The sequence below is a fragment of the Felis catus genome, chromosome A2, assembly GCF_018350175.1.
Source record: "Felis catus isolate Fca126 chromosome A2, F.catus_Fca126_mat1.0, whole genome shotgun sequence".
Lineage (NCBI taxonomy): Eukaryota > Metazoa > Chordata > Mammalia > Carnivora > Felidae > Felis > Felis catus.
The window spans coordinates 46,574,227-46,593,958 of record NC_058369.1 but is presented as its reverse complement, the minus strand read 5'-3'; the positions used below and the strand labels follow the sequence as shown (position 1 = coordinate 46,593,958).

General features: G+C 41.9%; 1 protein-coding gene and 1 long non-coding RNA gene across 24 annotated transcripts in view; one reads left to right on the top strand and one right to left on the bottom strand.

Moving 5' to 3' along the window:
* The window catches only part of LOC111559447, a 145,191-nt gene that overhangs the window by 99,648 nt on the left and 25,811 nt on the right, over positions 1 to 19,732 (top strand). For 7 of the 17 annotated variants that reach the window (XR_006593940.1, XR_006593943.1, XR_006593938.1 and 4 more), the window contains 3 exons: positions 1,337 to 2,277; positions 14,741 to 16,542; positions 16,771 to 19,718. This is a non-coding gene — a long non-coding RNA (uncharacterized LOC111559447). Of the gene's footprint in view, positions 1 to 1,336; positions 2,278 to 9,969; positions 10,100 to 13,061; positions 13,130 to 14,740; positions 16,543 to 16,770; positions 19,720 to 19,732 lie in introns of those variants that run through there. The other 10 variants (XR_006593937.1, XR_006593939.1, XR_006593936.1 and 7 more) reach the window with 10 other exon arrangements.
* The window catches only part of ITPR1 (inositol 1,4,5-trisphosphate receptor type 1), a 326,193-nt gene continuing 308,864 nt past the window's right edge, over positions 2,404 to 19,732 (bottom strand). For 6 of the 7 annotated variants that reach the window (XM_023249983.2, XM_011280170.3, XM_019824647.2 and 3 more), the window contains 2 exons: positions 10,861 to 11,022; positions 2,404 to 3,730 (listed from right to left, as the gene is read on the bottom strand). In XM_023249983.2, the coding sequence (XP_023105751.2) occupies positions 3,644 to 3,730; positions 10,861 to 11,022 (249 nt within the window). In that variant the 3' untranslated portion in view covers positions 2,404 to 3,643. Of the gene's footprint in view, positions 3,731 to 8,644; positions 8,702 to 10,860; positions 11,023 to 19,732 lie in introns of those variants that run through there. The other variant, XM_045051892.1, reaches the window with a different exon arrangement.

The following is a 19,732-nucleotide window of genomic DNA, read 5'->3' as shown; positions in this document are numbered from 1 at the left end:
TCTCCATTTCTTTTTCTTTCTTTCTTTTTTTTGAAAATAATCTCTGTACCCAACATGGGGCTTGAACTCATGACCCTGAGATTGAGTCGCATGCTCTACTGCTTGAGCCAGCCAGGCACCCCTCTAAGTTTCAGTTTCCTGTCTTTATAATTAAAGTATCACTCTTGCTGTGTGCTTTGGTGGATACAACATATTGTCTCAGGAGCCCTTTGTTACATCCTGTGTTATGTAAAGATGACTTTTATTGCCATAAAATTTACATCTTCTATCAAGCACATATTTTTTAGAATCTGTAAAAACATTATTTTAGCAAAACCCAACTCTACTTTTAGAAGCACGTAGTTCTGCCCCTTTTGTATGTAGTAGTTTTGGAGGAGTAAATTTCCATCAGTGCAGCCCAGAAGTCAGCCTTAAAATAACTGTCAGAAACTTTCAGGCTATTTCTCATTAATACATTGTCATGCTCAGGAGGACAGAGAAATCTAAAATTGAGTTTTTAACAGGTTAATTCCTTAGTTTACTGTGAAGATCTTGATGATTTCCCACCAGCACATAAGTAAAGCTTTGTTTAGTTTGCCTCACTGCATAGACTGTTGGTTAGCTTCCAGAAATAAAGCATGCTTGTTTTATAATTTATGTTAGGAAATATTTAAACAGGATGAAAGAACAGTTTTTATAAGACCCAACTCAAGGAATCCATTTTCAGAAAGTACAACCAAATAAAAAAACTGGCTGAGTGAAGAACAATGAATAAGGATCATGAACTTGGAAACAAACCAATTAAGTTGAATGAAATTTGTAAAGAATGAAATAAAAGAAGTTGCATTTTGTATGTGTGTGGGGTGACTAGAACAGAGTTCTAAGAAAAATTTTATGGGATGGAATATCATTTAAAGCTTTAGGATCCAGCAAAGAGTAGAATCTTCATTTGTAGAATCTTCATTGTGGGGGGAAAGAAGGTTTATCACCACGGTTTTATATACAGAAGCAGCAAAGGTCAAGATACTGTAAATGTTAGAAAAGTGTAATGGAATTTCTCAGACCCTTTGACTTAACAAATGGTTTAGTTAAGAAAATTGGCAAAATCTTGAAATTTGGATTGGGGCTATAGCAGACTTTTACATTGAAGGCCAAAAAGACTTTCTTGTGTATTAGCACTGTATTACCACATTTGTTACTCAGCCTGATAACACCAGACAACTTTGAAGGTGACTTGGACCTCCATCATTGAAATGGAAGTGTTGAAAAAGCAACATCTGGAGAAAGGTGAAATCACAATTACACATCAAAGGCCATATAAGTTTTAACTTCAGATTTTATGTTTCAATTATACTAGCTTTGTGTTCACGCCCAAACTCCAAGGGTAGGATCTACCACATAGAGGGTGGAGTGGCATTCCAATTCCATTTATTTTCTGCTGAAGCTGGCACACTGAATGAAGATTTATATCCTAAGTGACAGGATTCAGACGAAACACGACAAACCTGTAAAATCTGCAACGTGGACGTGTCAATGCAGAACTTTCGGATGAACTGGATGGGACCAGGAAGACAAACCACACACACTGTCACGTTGTGCTGGGCAGCATGACAGATCAAAGAGAATCCCAAGGAAGAGCAAGTCCTTGCTGGCTGCAGGGCACGTGGTGGGGGGTTCAGCACAGACTGCTGTTTGGTTTACGGATTCAGGTGTGCGTCTATCTTGGGCCTGCCTTTTTATGGAAAAATTTTGTGGAGATACACTGCACTGACTGGAAAATTATTCACTTGTTTTTTTAATCAAATTTATCGAGTGGAAGCATTGGTTATGAAACTAGTCATTTCACTGGACTTTAATCCTGACCTAGTTGCCAACAATGGGTGGTAATTATTCTTATTTACCAAAGCATAGAGAGAATCTGTGTTAAAAGAGCAACCCAGGCAGGCACTGCTTTGAGGAGGGAACAAGTTTTACCACCTTAGGAGAGATGAATTAGTTTTGTGAAACATCTCTGATTGTCTTGCTGAAGGACTCGAACCACTGGACATGAACGGAAGCGTGCGGCAACTTTGTACTGCAGACAGCAAGTTAAAGCCCCCCGCCCCCCCCCCCCCCACGCCCAGGAAAGCTCAGGAGTCAGGGGCCTCAGCGGAGCACACTCCTGACTTTACCACTGTGTGCCATGGTGCTCCTGACAGCCTGGTTGGCCGTCACTCATCTAGAAGAATGAATGAACCTCGTATTAAGCGCTCCTTGCTGTTGGTTCAAGTAGATCTCCTCAGAGTTCTCACTAATCAGGTAAGCATCTTAATTAATCTGGTGACCAAACCAGTTGTACTTTAAATTGGTCCCAAAGAAAATATGTAATTGGAATAGCTGTTAAGACACAAAGAAATGCCAAAATGAAAGCCACCAGTCTGCCACTGTATTCTGCATCATTAAATATTTATTTTTATATATGCATTTACAAACGACTCATTTCAGAACTCTGCTTTCAGTACATTTTTAAACTTTTTGCAGAGAGATTCTCTTGTAAAATGAGATCCATGTACAAAACTAGGCAACAGATATAAAAGTTTCCTTTCATACTTTTCATCCATCAAGGAAAGAAATCATGTGACAAGGAAATAAAACCAAAACGTGGCTCTTTCACAAGAATAACATGTCAGTGTTCAACTAGGAGTTCTAAAGGGATAGATGATATTTCCTCTTTATATGGATGTATATACTTTAATACTTCTTAGCTACTATAGCATGTTGGTTCAGATGAAGAAGAAAATCTACTGTTTGGACTAGATAATCTAGACACCATCAATTATTCATTTCTTTATAATGTGACACCAAAATTCACCTAGGAGATGACATTGATTGGCCAGCAGTGTGCATTTTTTCCAAACGTTGCATCAAAAGTTCCTTTTAAAAAACTCATTAACTTCACAAGCTAAAGTCTGAGCTTCTAATTTAGCTCTCTTATTTAAAGAAATAGTTTAAATGATCAGTTCAGAAGCTTAAAATTATCTTTGAAACTAAAGTTGCTTTTCTCAAAATGAATGCGGACTTGGAGCACTGTCACTATGAGACAGAGGCACTAATGCCACGAGCAACGAGAAACAGTATCACCAAAGGATAATTACATGGTACAAAATGCCCAGGGGCCTGAAACTCACTATTAATATGATTTTGGCAGCAGCATCATTTGATATTTAACCATTTATTACATAGTATTAACACACCAGCTTCAAAGATGTGCACTCCCTTTAGGACACTCAGGAGTTACAAATTTATTGTGATTGCATAATTCGTATTGCACAGTTTTATAAAAAACATAAATACTGGCTATTCTAGTTTTAAATACAAAATACATGTCATATAGTTTAAATCTATAATCTGGTTCAAGTGCAAATCAGGTGCTTTCTTTAGTCCTTCCAAAAAAGGCATTTTTAATATTTTTGGCACAAATGAAATTTCATCATGCCAACAATTCTAATTACAATACATATATCCAAACCTTTAGAATAGCAATCATATACATACAGTATAAAACTGATTATTTACAAATGTACTAAGCATTACTGTAATCTTTGTGGGTGAATCAGAACTAATTAGCCATACCCACACTAATGATCATTAAAAAAGGTAAATAAGATTCCTTAATTTCATTTGCTTATGCTGGTTGCTGTGGGTTGACATTCATATGAGGAGGATGTCCTAGAAGACCAATTCTTTGTTTCTGCTTCCTTTGTTCTGTCATCTGGAAAGTTAAAAAGTTTCATCATTAGACCCAGACACTTCCTGTACGTCAGATCATATACTGAACCATAGATTTACCTCTGTGGTTATGGTTTATACTGAAACCCACTTTCTACAAATAGTGTACCGTCACTAAATCAAACACACAGAACTTCAAAAGGGACATCTTCCTAGGCAGAATGGGGAATTCTGTGACCTAGTCATGCAATGTGGCATTCAGAACTATTGCTATTTGTTCATAAGGAAACAAAAAACGGTAAAAGCACAGGATTCTTGATTGTTTATCAAATCCATTTCCAAATGATTGAAGGTTCATTGGAAACTGATGGCTTTGTATGGTGGTGTCAGCACACCAAACTATCAAGAGAAGCAGTGTGTTGAGAATTCTAGGTTTGGCAGGATTAGATCCATGAGTTTCAGGGGTTCCTGATTCCATTACTCAATGATGCCAGAGTAAACTTGGTTTGAGAGAAAAAAAATTATAGGGGCGCCTGGGTGGCTCAGTCGGTTAAGCGGCCGACTTCGGCTCAGGTCATGATCTCGCGGTTCGTGAGTTCGAGCCCCGCATCAGGCTCTGTGCTGACAGCTCAGAGCCTGGAGCCTGTTTCAGATTCTGTGTCTCCCTCTCTCTGACCCTCCCCCATTCATGCTCTGTTTCTCTCTGTCTCAAAAATAAATAAACGTTAAAAAAAAAAATTATATAGTTCACTTTGGAAGATGAAGAATGTCCTCACATCTCACTGAGATTCAGAGTGACTAAATGCCATAAACAGTGCTCTGGCACTCATTGGGGTCTACTCTTTGCCACCCACAGACCCAGGACTGCTTAAGGTCAGGAGAGACCTTTCCTAACACGGGTCAAATGAAAAAGTGCTTTCAAAACGCCAAACAAGAGGTTGTTACTATTCATTTGGCTGAACTAAATCACGTCTCATAGTGATGGGCAGCTAGCTCTGTTCCAGGTATTTTAGGGCACATTTAGTTCTCTGCATTAACATTTTTCTTAACCCGGCACATCCTGGCTCTGGATTTGATACTGGGCATTTACAAGGAGTATTTGCAAAAAATAGCTTTTTATAAAGAATTGAGCTAGAATATTCCAGCTAGCCTCTAAAGTTTCTCTAGATGAATGACAAATCTTTTAAGTGTTATATATTCCACTACACAGATTCAGCTGAGGAAAGAGAACCTGATTTTGACACATGGGATAAATTCACAATTAGATTACAATATAATCAGTAATGCAATAATCTTACTGTCTGATACTTCACAGTATGATCCCTTAGATCCTCCCCCTCTCCCCCAAGGGAAGGGGACACACACACACACACACACACACACACTTTGACTCTCCCACTCCTTCCCCTTGGCAGTTAACCCAGAGAGGGAATCCAATGTTAACAATCTCAAGCATTCTAATGGATTTAGGAATCTTGGTGGCCGCAAGCCCTATTGATGGCTACTTTATTTAAATATTTGCTTAAAGTTACTGAGGCCTTTCAACCGTGAAAGTTGGCTATTAGAACTTTTTCTGTAATTTTTCTATAAATTACTTGCATTTGAGATGTTTGCATATGTGTTCATTCCTGTGGGTTAAATCAGCTTTTCTTAACTTTTCAATCTGTTGGTTATTCAGTCATGCTCTTAAATATAAAAGCCTCTACAACTGTATTTCCTGTAACAGACGAGTCTTCAGCTGATGGGCACACCACCCTTCCCACTTCTGTCTACAACTATCACTTGACACCTCATTGCTGGTCCTATTCTAACTTTCTAGGTTTGCCTTCCTAAGATAATGATCACATGGCCCACCCTCCCTCTTAAACCTTAAAACTCCCTATTGGTTGTAGGTTAGTGGCCAAATTATTTACTCAGGCAGTCCTATTCCTGGTAATTTCAAGTACCTAGTATATACCTATCTAATTTTGTATTCTGTTTCTGTAGAATACTGGTTCTTTAACTTTGGCAGGAGCCAGAATCACACAGAAGGTTTGTTAAGACACAGATCAAAGGGCCCACAAACAGAGTTTCTGATTCAGTAGGCCTAGGGTAGGACCCATGAATCTGCACTTCTGACAGGTAACAAGTGACAGTTATGTTGTTGGTCTGGGACCACACTGATGCTTCAGAAGAACTTTCCACTGGTTATCTCGGAAAGTGGCCAAAGATCACTTTAGGTGTATTTTCATATTCTTGAACATCCCAAAAAATTATTTTGGGTCCATATATCATCATTTTTCTCAAAGAAGGTTAAGATCCTGGATAAGATTCTCTACAGTTGAGTACACAGTAGGCACACAAATTTATCTGAATTCTGTTTTGATCAACCATGGCCTTTTAAATAGAATATCCTTTAAGTGACTAATAGAAGAGGGCAACTGCTAAAGGATTTAGCCCTTGTGACAGTGGGCATAATCCAATGACGACGATAAAGAAACAAAACAAAGGTGTGAATCTGGCCTGTAAAAAACCAAGCTCAACACTGCTAGCCAGTTAAGTTTCCCTGGCCCATTAGTGCACATTCTCACATAACTTTTGGCTTTATGAGCTCAGTTCTGCCTACCTACCTACATAATTCACACATAAACTCTTCGTGTGTGTGTGTATAATAATCTTTAAAGCATATTATCTGTTACCTTTATCAAAGCAAATGGAAGTAATGACCAAAGTGAAACATTCATATTCTTGGAGTATCCTCTTTGGATATTTGAAGCAAAACTGACTCAATAAAAATATCCATCAGATTCTGACCTAAGGTAACCATATACACAATGTGAATACTGAAAAATCTATTTGGGATAGCGTGAACTCATTGTGATAGATATGTTTAAAATTCTGAAGATTCCCATTTAGCGGAGGATAAACATTTGAAAGAGCCGCCTTCTTCATATCTATATGAATATAAAAACTAGCTTGAATTTTAGCATTCCTTCTTTTGACTCAGTCTAAACAAGAGGCAAAGAATACTGCAGTTTTACAAATCAGATGCAGCCAAACATCGGAAAGATCTTTCCTGAAAACACTAACTGGCCTCAACAACAGAAGGCTGGCAAGGGACTGACTGCTCACCGACAGCACGTGGATGCCACGATCTGGTTTCTAACACATCTCCTGAGTCCGAAAAACTGCTTTCCTGTCTTGGACCTGTCAAGGTCTCGGATACTCAGAGTCTAAATAGCCAGGAAACTCTAAAATCAGCCATGCTTCTAACAATGAGCCTAAAACACCGAGTAAAAAACAAAAAAACAAACAAACAAACGCAACGCAAGTCTCAGATGCATCTTGTTTCCCACTCTACACTGTTAGGTGTAGGAAGAGAACAGGTTGTATGCATCTTTCTAACCCCAGAACCTAGGGTGCCACCTCGCAATTCTATTTCCTAAATGGTGTTTCAAAGAATGAACTGAATTAATCAGAACACAGTGCCATTCCTGGAGCATGCCATGCGCCTTCATGCCTTTGCTCATGCTGCTTCCTTTCCCAGGAGGACCCCGACTACGTTCCTCTGTTAGCACAAAAGTCACCTACTGGTAAGACAGGAGAATCTGGAGGCTCAAGTCCTTCCTTACTCTGAGCCTCAGACAGGACTCAATGGCACTTGTCTATGCTCCCTCAAGCTGTATTCATGTCTTGGGTGGGTCATTCCACTTTTTACGTGGTATCATACTGTCCAGTCTATTTCTTTGTCTGTCTTGCTAGATTATAGGACCCCCTAGAGGGCAGTTGCTTTCGTGGTTCCAGAACAGTGTAAGGAACAGAGGCACTCAGTAAACTTTAATATTCCATTTTCTAACTGTAGGCAGTTATACTCATCTTTTGTTATTTTCCCTTCCTTAAGCAATTAATATTCACCAGATAACCCTCTGGCATGAAAAGTGCCAAACACGGTAACATGCTAATGTGATCTGAGTTTTCAAGCACTTTTTGTATTCCTAATAACAACAAATAAGGGTCATTGTCCCATATGAAGCCAGTCACATTTTCAATAAAGTGAAGCCTTCTCTCGATACTTGCTCTTTTGCATTATGAAGAAAACATGCCAAAAAAAAAAAAAGTAGCTTCTTACATCAGTTCTCCTCCTTGGAATAAGAATGTAAGAGAATCACATTTAGTATTCAGAACCTCTTGGGAGGGAGGCTTCAAAATGAGACGCATCATTAAAGTAATACTTAGAATAGCAATTCTAATCAACCGCTCTTGGCAAGAGTAGGATAAGTGACACGGCCAACCAGGTTTTCACTTCTATCCTTCACAAGAACTTTTTCTCCTCAAATTGGTATTTTAAGAAAAAAAATCACCAAAGAGGTCAACAGCAGTATAGATTAAAACCAAAGACATTCACATTTAAACTATCATTGCTCCATTATGCCGCTTTTTGGACCAGAAGATCGAAAAAAATATCTCAGTGATGAAGCAATTTTTGTGTTTTCCAGCACTTTTACCAGTGAATGGTATTCTTTCATAGCCATTTTGAAAAGTTATCTATCACAGAGTTTCTTGCTCATTAATCATTCGTTGGCTTTTATTTTTTAATTCAAAAAAATTGCTTCCCTCAGAGGGCAGGAATTCTTACAATTGCCATTTAAGAACCAACCACTGTAACATCTCTGCATGATTTTTTATGCAGAACAATTTAAGAAATCTTTGACTGCTATTTCACCAAATTTAATAAAATTCAAAATTTCTAAGTTGATTCTTAAATGGCTTAAAGGTTTGTTACAAGTTACATAATCAAAAGAAAATGCTGACTAACTCCTTTTGAAAGAAACACATTTCCCCAATAAAAGTAGCTGTGCTGAATTTTTCCTGGGCACCTTTTTAAAACCTAAGCAGATCAATGCTCGTAAAGGAACTGGAGAATACATTACTGGTTTCCTCATACCTCTTTTTAGGTTATAATGTCTTCCAAGAAAAAACAGTTTATATTCATTCACAGGGGAAGGGCTCTCCGAGGGGTGGGTCCAACTGCCAACTTTAAAACAGAAAATATAAAAAGGGCCAAAACCAAGCAGTTTAAACCATACTGGCTTTAATGTTGCTTAATGAACCCGAGTCCATATGCAATCAAGTTTCACATATCTTGTTTAAGCTAAAATGTAGGTTTAATAGAAACAATTCTACCTCGGCTTTTAAACATGCCAAGTTTCTGCTATGCACAGCTGTGTGAAATGGCAACGCCAAGAAGTTTAAGTGTGTGATGCAGTTTCTGAAACTTTAAAGGCTTTTTTTTTTTTTTTTAAAGAGTAAGAATCTAAACAACCTGAAAGGCACACAGGGTACAGTGACAAAACAAATGAAAACAAAAATATATGTGACATACAAAAATCAAACCCAGACGGGAGGATCAGGAGTTCCAGCCTTGGCACCGTCCTAGAGAGCCAGACAGGCCTCCTACGAGCCTCCTGTGCGCCTCAGTACCCTCCTGCGTACAAGGAGGGGAGAGGTGACAGGACAGCCATGGTCCTGGGTGCCCTCCTTCACCTCCGACACCTCCTGCTAATTCCTCGGCCCACCCCACACCTGTGACAGGAGCTTGACAGTTCCTTTATTTAAGTCTGTATTAGATCGATTTCTCTAAGGTTTTTATTTACAACAGTTGATTTAACTAAGGTTCTCGCAGCCACAGGTCTCGCAAAAGGGGGACAGGAACTAAAGCAAGCACTGCTGGATGTGTTAACAAGTTCGCCTCACTCTTGAGGGGGGCAAACAGGAGCAGGGGAGCACGTCTGCCACAGCCAGTGTGGTTCTCTGCAGTATTTGTCAAGTGTGTCCCAGGATGGGGAGAAAGCTTGTGACATAGGAAGCAAGGGAATCGAGTTAGATCTTCATAGTTTTACTCCTCTAGATTATTCATTTTAGGTGGCTACCACACTCAGCGCTAGAGACAGCCTTCACAACCAAGCCTTTCTGTGGCCATTTGTCTTTTTTATTCACATCTTAATACAGGCCAAAGAAAAGAACTTTGAGGACAAATGGTGTCTGGGGGCATAGTTCGGAATAATTTAGTTGGAAAAGAAATACATTTCCAAGTAGAATTGTTAAAAGTTCTCTGCAAACCAAGTCCAAGAAGAGTTTATTTCAGACGGGCTGTTCACTGGTTGTGTGCCTAAGGGTTGAAAATCACCTGTGGGTAGATCTTGCAACTTGGCTCCAGGGCAGCCTTGCCTGATCACTACTGCTGTGCAAAATTTATCATCTTGTCCGTGGAGTTGATTAAAAAGCTTTAAAAAACCCTTACAGGATGCTGACCTGTTCCCACGTCTGTACTGGATTATCCCAGTCAGCTTCAGCACAGCACCTGCTCACCACCCAGGTGCAAGTCGCTGACCCACAGCTGCAGCCCATCAGTGGATAACCACTGGATAACAGTGTGAGTGTTCATTTTAAGGGGGTCAGAAGGAGGAACAAAGCACACAGGCTTTGGAACAAATCTCCCCCTCCTCCCACTTCCTTAAAGGGACCAGTGTTTACCTTATGGATGGATGGGGAGCAGGATGGAGTAGTGCTTCTGTATTAAGCTCTGTAGGGAGCAGGGATGGGTCCATATTGTCTGTGGTTTTATCCTTAGCACCTGGCATAATGCCTGCACTGTGGTAGTCACTCAATAAGGACTTGGCCAAAAAAGGAACCAGAAGGAGCTCTACCACAACTATGGTTTATCCCAGCATGCTGAATCTAAATATCTTGGGTGAAGAGTTGATAGATTTGAAGACTAGAAAGCAAAACTAGAAACAGCTTTTAGTCTGTCAGTAAGTGAAGCAAAAAGAGTATGGCTTTGCAGGTTATGTTTTCTGTACAGCACTTCCCTGAAGTCGTTTGCATTTTCCCATTTTCTGGTTTTGTTTTTCACGTTAAAACCTTGCACTGGCAGCACTGAAAACAGTGTCAGGGGCTCATCCTGAGAAAGGGCAGTGAAGGGGTGTGTAAAGGAAATGGGGAGACCAGGTGAGTTTCTTCTCCGTGGCCCGGATCCCTCTTCTACATCCAGATGGTGGAAACGTCAGCACTTTAACCTGAGCACTACTGACTTCGCCTCGTCAAATCTGGTGTGTCTGGTAGTGAGTGGGGTGTGTGTGTGTGTGCACGCACACGCATGTGTGTTTGCGGGTAGATGGGGTTTCTTTTCTTTACCTGATCCTTTAATTCTGACAGCTGGCCGGAAAGGTTAGTGACAAGCTTCATGGTGGACTCCAGCTTCTCCTGCAGGTTCCTCAGCTCATTCTGCTCCCCTTCAGAGTCACTGCTGACCAGGGACATGGCTCTCATCCTGGGGAACCAGTCAAGGTTTCTTTCCTAGAATCCACATTAAAAAAAAAAAAAGTCATTTCCAAGAGTACAGACGAGAAAGGCGATGCTACCACGCCGTCTTGTCTCTGGGCTGTCTTTCATTAGGCTCTCTGTTCCAGGACTAATGTGCTGTGCATGTTACAACACCATTCAGTTAATACCTTTTTAATTGATTATCATTGAATCCTCAGTTCTTAGCAGTCCCTTTAGAACTAAATGCAGGGGAGAAGGTAGGTTTCCGAACAGCTTCCCTAATCTGTAAATAGGAGTGTAGCCACTGCGTGACCTGGCTAACAAGTGGTGGGTTTTAAAACTGTGGTAAAATATATAGAACATAAAAATTTCCATTTAAGTCACTTCTGTCTGTACAGTTCAATGGCATTAAGTGCATTCACAGTGTTGTGTAACCGTCGTCACCCTCTACACTTCGGGAATTTCATCTTCCCCATGTGAATCTCCAGCCCCATTAAACACTAACTCTCTCACCCCTGCCAACCACCATTCTGTTTGCCGTCTCTATGAATGTGACTGTTCTAGATACCTCACACTGTGCCGTGTATTTTTAAAAGCATTATACTTGGAAAATGATTTGCAAACACTCTGAAAGTGGAATGAATTTTGAGATCCCAAGTGTTCTGGCATTTACCGGATATGCGTATGAGCACATTTGCTTGGTAGGGAATTGTCAGGAGGCCGAAAATGGGGAAGGGGCTTCTTGTTCAGTTCCCCTGTGAGCTTACGGAAATTACTCTTCTATTCTTGTTTCCTTTTCCTCCCAGCTTGACGTCATTGACAGGTGCCATTAGTTGGTATAAGAAAGGCCCATTCAGTCTCCTCTCCCGTCCATCTCCATCCTTTCTTTTGACATCTACAGCTTACACCTGAAAACAGTTTTTCTCACTGCTGGTTAACAAATGGGCCAAGACTCCTCCTCCCACCTCTCTTCCTTCTGCCCACATAGGCCTTTCTCCTAAAAAGTATGCATCATAGATAAGTTCTGTACAGAGAGGCAGGAATGAATAGTAAAAGCTTAATCAGCACAAGATAAGGGGTGAGAAAATTGACTCAGTTCCATAACTATCTGGTGTCATTTCTAACTGGGACCATTTTGTACTTATCAAGATAAATTTTACTTGACATTCTAACACAAACCTTGCCATCCCCTCACCCCCTACCAACACACACACACACACACACACACACAATTTGTTATTGCTGCTTTGTATACACCAGAGGTCAGCAGAATTTTTCTGTATAGTATTTTCTGATAGTAAATATCTTTGGCTCTGTGGACCATATGGTCTCTGTCACAGTTACTCTGCTGTTGTAGCCTGAAAACAGCCATAGGCAATACATAAATGAATGAGTATAGCTGTATTCCAATAAAACTTTATTTGCGAGTGTTGGTGGCAGCAGACTGGGTTTGGCCCATAGGCTGGAGTTTGCCAACCTCTGGCATATGCAGAAGGCATCAGCGTACTTAGACAAAATTCCATGAGACATGTCTAAGTATCAAACAGCAACCAAGACAACCTAGCAATACTGAAGTCAAGTAAGAACGAGTTGAAAAATATTACAAAGAAGGCATACCACACTGGTAACATGGCATCACATGTCTTTGAAAATGTTTGCTTAAACATCTGGGGAGTCTGGTAAGTAGGAACTCACTAGCCCTTCAGCATCATGAGTGCAGGAACTACCTTAGTATAGTGACCAAAACATCGTAGACACTTAATACTTGTGGAAGGGAGGAACGATAGACCCTCTCTGTTGCCTACATGGGCCCTCATAGCAAATGCTTTAGTGGTGAGCCTCAGTGGCTGAGAAAGATTGCTGAGGAGAAAATGATCTCTACCTTACTGTACCAAACACCCTGTGATCAGCACGTCACTCACATGCAACAACATCAACCTGTGTTCATCTTCATCAGTCTCCCCCCACAGTGTTATGGGCAAAAAGACCATTCCATAAAATATTCCAAAGATGACCAGCCTAAAAATCTGAGCTGTTTCTATGTCTATAATCAGTTTTCTGTGTGTGTCTAGAGCAAAGACGAGGAGAACAGATATGTGAAAACATTCAAGCTTGGCATGGCCACTGAAAGGCAGCTAAGGTAACCTGTCACTGATTATATCCACTGCTCTGGTGTCTTTCAGACACGGCACACCTTCCTACTGAAGAAACATCCCATGTTCAGTGTCCAACTCTACATGAGGAATGAACCTAAGTGTTCAGAAAAGGGCACACATAGGGCGCAGTGGCTGGTGCTTACTTACTGCCACTAGGGTGAACGAGCCTGTGGAGGGAGGAGAAGGTGTGGGCTGGGTTGATGAAACTGTGAGCCCAAATCACTAACGCAGTAAGATCACACACGCACAAGGCCAGCCCAGCTATGAGACGCCCCACGGACCCACAGTGACTGCTGTAAATTTTCACACACTGATCTCCTCCCAGGAGAACAAGCTGAAGAGGAAAGATCCAATGTTCTGCTTACACTGTCAGACTCAGAGGTGCATACTGGACACACCGTCCATTGGGACATGACAGAATGTCATGCCAAGGAGTTCAGAGATCACTAATGCCATTGCTGTGTCTATAATGCAGCAGGCTGAGCCCTGAAAGAGAAAGTAACTTGTCCTTGGGAGCAAGGGACCTAACAAATTCCCTGTATTTCAAAGGGGACCCTGAAAATTATCTGGTGTTGATGAACTGTATACTGCTAATATTTAGTGTATTTTGAGGTGAAGTATTTGCTAGTTCTTTGGATTAAAATAAAAAGGTAAAACATTATTTTAGTTCCCTGGAAGGACATATTTTAAAAACAACATATTCAACCTATATTGAGGGTCACTATATTGAGGGTAGAGCAGTGAGCCACATATACATGGTCACCGCCTCCTGGACCTCGTTAAAGTGGAAATGGCTTTCATACCTGAGTATGAGATAGGCTTTCTGCCATCACAGCACTTGCTATTTAATGAGCGTGGACATACACATTACAAAAGAAGAATGGGATAAAGCAGGCTATGGTCTGTCGAATGAGTGGCAGAGAGTAGGGCCAAAGTCAGAACTGACCAGCAGTGATGATGACTGGTTGGAATTCTCTTGGGCGAAGGCAGGTACCTGAAGGGTCAGTGCTTGGCTGAACTAAACGCAAACATGAGGGCATTCTCAACAAAGTGGAGCTGGCCCAGGGAGGAAACCAGTTTGGATGGAAGTGGGGGCAGCTCAGACTGCAGAATACGTGATCGAGGTGTAGGACAGACCAATGCACATAACAGGAGTAACTCGGGGCACGGAAAAAGAGGGCCTGGGTCAGGGGGCGGCCAAGGGAAGGAGAAGCAAAGAGGTGACCTGGAGCCCCTGTGAGCCTGCCTGCCCAGATGCGGGGAGAGGGACATGCACACACTACTTTAGCAGGTGGCAGAACTCACCTGTAGCTACTTCACTACTGACCTGCAAATTAATGTTCAACTGTGTAAACTGGTTAGAGTGTGCATCACAAGTCTGACTTGCAAATCTTTCCTATGTTCATTTGCTTAGCAAGCCCCCCACAGAATAGACAACACACATTTCCAACACACATTAATGAAGTCTTCCAAAGAATACAGAAAATCGATGCAAGAGTCTGCACACAGCTTAAAGTTTAAGCAACAGTTTCTTTGCTGTATTCCAACAGCAAGTGACCAAATGACTACAGATTAAAAGAAATTTTCCATTGTAGGTTTCCACCGTCTTTGGCAGATTTGATTCCTGGACTCCCACAGAAGGATTTCAGAGAAGTCTTTGAACAAATGCAAGAGGCACAAACTTCACCTAACAACTGTTTACTGAAACATGTGTAACTTCTGTGCCTGGCATAGGGCTGAGTGCTGAGGGTCTGAAGCAAGACAGGTCCCTGCCCCCAAGGTGCTGTAGTGCACAGCCTGCAGTCACGGAGCAGGTCTTAGGGCATGGTTCTTCACTTGTGAGGGACTCCAGAGCTGTGAGTGCCTAATGAGAACCTGCTGATCAAGTGAACGGGGCCGACCAGTATCAGGATGGCTGCTACTGGCATCTGTGCAACTCGTCTCCACAGTGAAGAAGATGATGGACTCAGATCCTCTTTGTTTTTGCTCTATTTGTGCTTCTGTACATGAGATACTGGTAACCCTGGAGCATGAAGGCCTTTCCCAAGGAGTACATAAAGCCACAGACAGAAAAGAATGCATCTTTCTTAGAATGTCCATATCATTCAATGATGAATTATGGAAAAGACTTTTATATTGAACTCAAAATATGCCCTGCGACATAACATGAAATTAAATCAAAATTTCAAAATAAAATCTAAGATTTTAAAGAAGTGTCATATTTGCCGCCTAAGGCCACTTTGGGCCATGTGCCCTGATCCCAGGGATAAACCTTCATTCTGCATCTCAGGAGAATCCTTCATTGTAGAGCTAGGACAAGGATTTCCTGGTCTAGATAGTGACTGGTTACCTACCACCTTACAGGCTCTCCCTCCATGCCTTCCTCCAACTCTACTATCTAACAATGAAGTCTAACGTGGGGGAATCCCACTAAAATCCTAAACCAGAGGAAACAAGGTCAACTGCAGAAATTCAGGTACTCTGGATGGCATGTATTATTAGCTTTTCTGCACTGATGTATGTAAATCCCCAATTCTGAGGTTCTAGGTATTGCCAGGAATTTAATTAAAACATTACCCTGAGCTGTTAAGTCAAATCTCAAATTACCAAAGAGTACCTAGTGGCTAAAATTAATTAGCAATTCTAGCCAAACTATTCTCTCAACTTCCATTTGCTTGGGTGCCCTGCACAGGAGGATATGCTGGGATGCAGGGTGAGGTTGCTCTTGGACACGCTTCCCCTCTGTAGACGATCTGAATCTCTGATGGAAAATGTTGAGGCTACCCCAATAACTAGTGGAGGGGCCAAGAGCACACCTGAATCCAGTTACTTTGTATTGAGCTCACACCTTTATACAAAATGCCACGCTTGCTTGCGTGCTACAGGACTTCAGTGAAGCCTGTCACGCAGGGCTCTCCAGCTAGTCAGAGTCTGAAGGTCTCAAAGTGTTTGCAGAATGCTACCTTTATCTGTAGTGAAGATCAGAAATATGTCTCAGTGTCCTGGCTTCTGCATTTTTTAAAGAAAATCATCTTCAACTGCAGCATTTTGTTTATACATGAATTCAGTGTGTGTGTGTGTGTGTGTGTGTGTGTGTGTGTGTGTGCGCGCGCGTGCGCATGCACATGCAGGAAGGTGGGGCTGGGGGAGGCTGCTGGTTCACTGAGCGTCTGTCAGCAGCCTCTGTCACTCTGGGTCTGAGACATCCCTCCGTGCTTCCCTCGCTTTCCTTGCTGCTGGCATCTCACATACCAATGTCATTAGGCACTGTCTGCCCCGGTCCTTCTACAATCCAGCCCGTGCAGTTCCCGTCACAGCAAGTGCTTCCTCTGTCAGAGCAGACAAACTGACTGAAGCCACAGCCGGAAGCATGCTGACCACAAGTGCTAAAGTTCTGGTTAGTTCTTTTCTAGGTAAAGTTGGAAAAGTCCCTGCAAAGGCAAACATTGAAGTTTTAGACACGGGGGCGGTACTGACCTCTTGAAATGTCCTTGACTGGAAAGAGGGAGGGTGTGTGTGAGTGAGAGACACAGAGACAGAGAGGAGGAGGAGAGGAAGTTGGATTGTATGATGCAAATGCTAATCATTCTGAGAAGAGGTTTTTTTTTTTTTTCCTTCTTCCTAGGTTCAACTGAAGAGGCTGTTCTAAGAAAGACTACTGAGGTAATCAGTCACCTTCCTCAGAGAAAGTCTGCTCAGGTAGTCTTGTTTAGTTTACCACGTAAACAATGGAACATTTACTGTTGAATCCTTTATTCTTTTATAGCCTGATGGGAGACTTGACATTTTTTGGTGGGGGCATGACGGACAAAGAGACCTGGGGCTTCTCTTTCCTTCATAGTCCCTTCTGAGGAGATCAAAGAAGGTAAACACTGTCCTTTCGATCAGACAGCAAGTGTGTTTCTACTCAGCTTACCAAGCAGGAGGACACACCAGGGTTTCCCAGAATGCCTAGGGACACCCGGGATGAGAGCGCAGAGGAGGCAGGGGAGGACTGAAGATCATCCTTTAACTTTCCAAAAGCAGGAATATAGGACACTTAATAAACCTTAAATCACTTGCCCCTTTTGTAGGGAGGGGTGATTATTTTTTACTGAACGGGACTAAAATAATCCGTAGAGCTCATTTTTTTAAGATCACAGCAAAAAATAGAACCCCAAATCTGTTGCTTTCGGTGAACAACGGTGATAATGATCTCTATGCTCAGTGACTCTAAAAGCTATTTATAGCAATTATTATACATTCAGAAAAAACTAAACTAAAAAATGGATCCCAGGTATGGACATGATAAAAAGATCATGGGGTTGGGGAGAGGGAGGGATGAATAAATAGGGGGAGCACAGAGGGTTTTTAGAGCAGTGAAGCTATTCTGTTTGCTGCTGTAATGGTGGATACATGGCATTATACATGTGTCAAAACCTATAGAAGGTACAACACCAAGAGTGAATCCTAATGTAAATTCTGGTCTGTGTCTAATAATAATGTGTCATCTTGGTTCATCAGTGGAAACAAACATACCACAGTAATGCAACATGTTAATAACAGGAGAAACTGGGTGGGAGTGAGGCAGGGAGGGGGGAGTGTACAGGAACTCTGTGCTTTCTGCTCTGTTTTTATGTAAACCTAAAAGTGCTGTAAAAAATAAAGTCTATTAAAAACAATAGATCCCACACCTGGAATTTGTTGGCCAGTCCCTATTTCAAGGATCCACACTTCCCTCTGTTCCCAAAGTACAGTGAACTCAAACCACTTACGGTATCCCTGCATTTCACAGGTGTGTTTCTACAACAGCCTGTGACATGAGTTTGTCATCAGGAAGAGTCATAGCCTGAATCAAAAGCTCAGGACTTGAAGTCACAGTGCCGCAGTGTGTTATAGACAGTGCACCAGTGAATGGGTTGGTTAACCAACCTGGGTCTCCGTTTCTGTGTTTTGAGAAAGAGATCATGGGCTACCCCCACAGAGTTACCGTGTAAGGATCAAATGGATGTGACAAAGTGTCCCATAAGCTGGAAAGCATTATGCAAAAGTATTCTAAATCGGTGTCATCAGCCTAAGGTCTCAAAACTAGTGTGGAGTCAACCCTGCAATCCACATTTTGACTCCAGGTGTAGTGACTCCGTGTCAGGTTCCTTCTTTTCTATGGCATTCCATTTTAGAGATACAGAATTTCTCTTTTGGCAATGCAGCCATATGAAGGTTACCCACACGACTCCCAACTTTAGGTGTCAGAGTGGTTCTGTTCTTGAGCTCTGAATGACATTACCAAAGCAGGCCACATTATATAATCTTCAGCTGGGCTGGAGTGACCACTTACCCTTCCCAGACTCGGTTAATAGTTGTTCTTGGATGATACAGTGTAACAAAGACAGGCCCTCGCCAGCATAGAGAACCGCACCCATTTCTGATGAAATCCCTAAGAAAAGCCAGCTGCAGAATCACTGGTTTAAGTCATTGTAGGCCCTCAGGTGAAGCGATTTCTGGGCCCCCACTGAGACTCTGAGAAAGCAATGCTTATCACTCCAAGTGAGGAAGCCAGGGGCCACACAGAAGAGAAAGGTGGGGCTGGCAGACGGTGTCGGACAAGGCATGGCTGACCCACTGGAGGTTCCTAATAGAGAACACTTAGGGTAACCTGCCCCTGGTCAAGCTGGTTCATGACCCTTTGCCCCGGCAGCTTCCCCAGAGTTAGCTCAGTTAGCTATGAAATCTAGCAGAACATTCCCAGAGGTTATGTATGGGATTTTAGCAATTTTTATTGTTTTTTTCCTGTATTCTTTTCTGGATTCCATGACTTTTTCCAGAAGTCTACTTAAACAGCTTTCCGAATTTCTTTGCTGTTGTTTCAGGAAAAAATACTTGGGATTTTTGAATATACATACACATACGTATACACTCATAAACCTCACTATTGTAAGGTTGTTGTATGTAAGCTGCTTCATATACAACAATGTTCCTTCGAACAGTGTTAGTCATCCTATAGGTCTACATGTTGTCAAACTCTTGCCTGAAATGGTTTTCCTTAAGGTCAGCCCTGCCTAGATAGACTCCCAGAAAAGAGAAAAATGTCATCTCTCTCACCATTGATACGACTCCAGTGAGAGCTGAGGGGCAAGTCACTGGCACTGTTACTGACGTGGGAGTGGCTTGGAGGAAATGTGCCACAGAGCTCCAGCTCTTAAGAGTGAAAGAGATCACCAGCTGTGTGCAGGCTCTCTAAATTCCTCAGTCCTTTCCAAATCCCTCATTTTACTGACCTGACCCGGGCACCCTGACCCCAAAGATTTACCGGCTTGTTCACACAGGCGTCCTCTCTCCCTCCTGACACCCTCATCCCTGCTCTAGACAGAGACCCTCTTTAGTAGTTCACGGACTCCTACCACTGCTTTGCAAGTTGCTTCGCTGAATTACAATGCTAAAGACGGCCTAAGAGACCCTGATTCAACTTTCTCACTTTATATGGGGGTCACACCAAGGCCCTGAGAAGAAGTGGGTGTGTGAAAGGAGAAACTGAGAGCCTTGTCCACTTGTGTAATGTGCACATACATAGGACTGTACCTAAATACTAATAACTCTTCATTCTCACA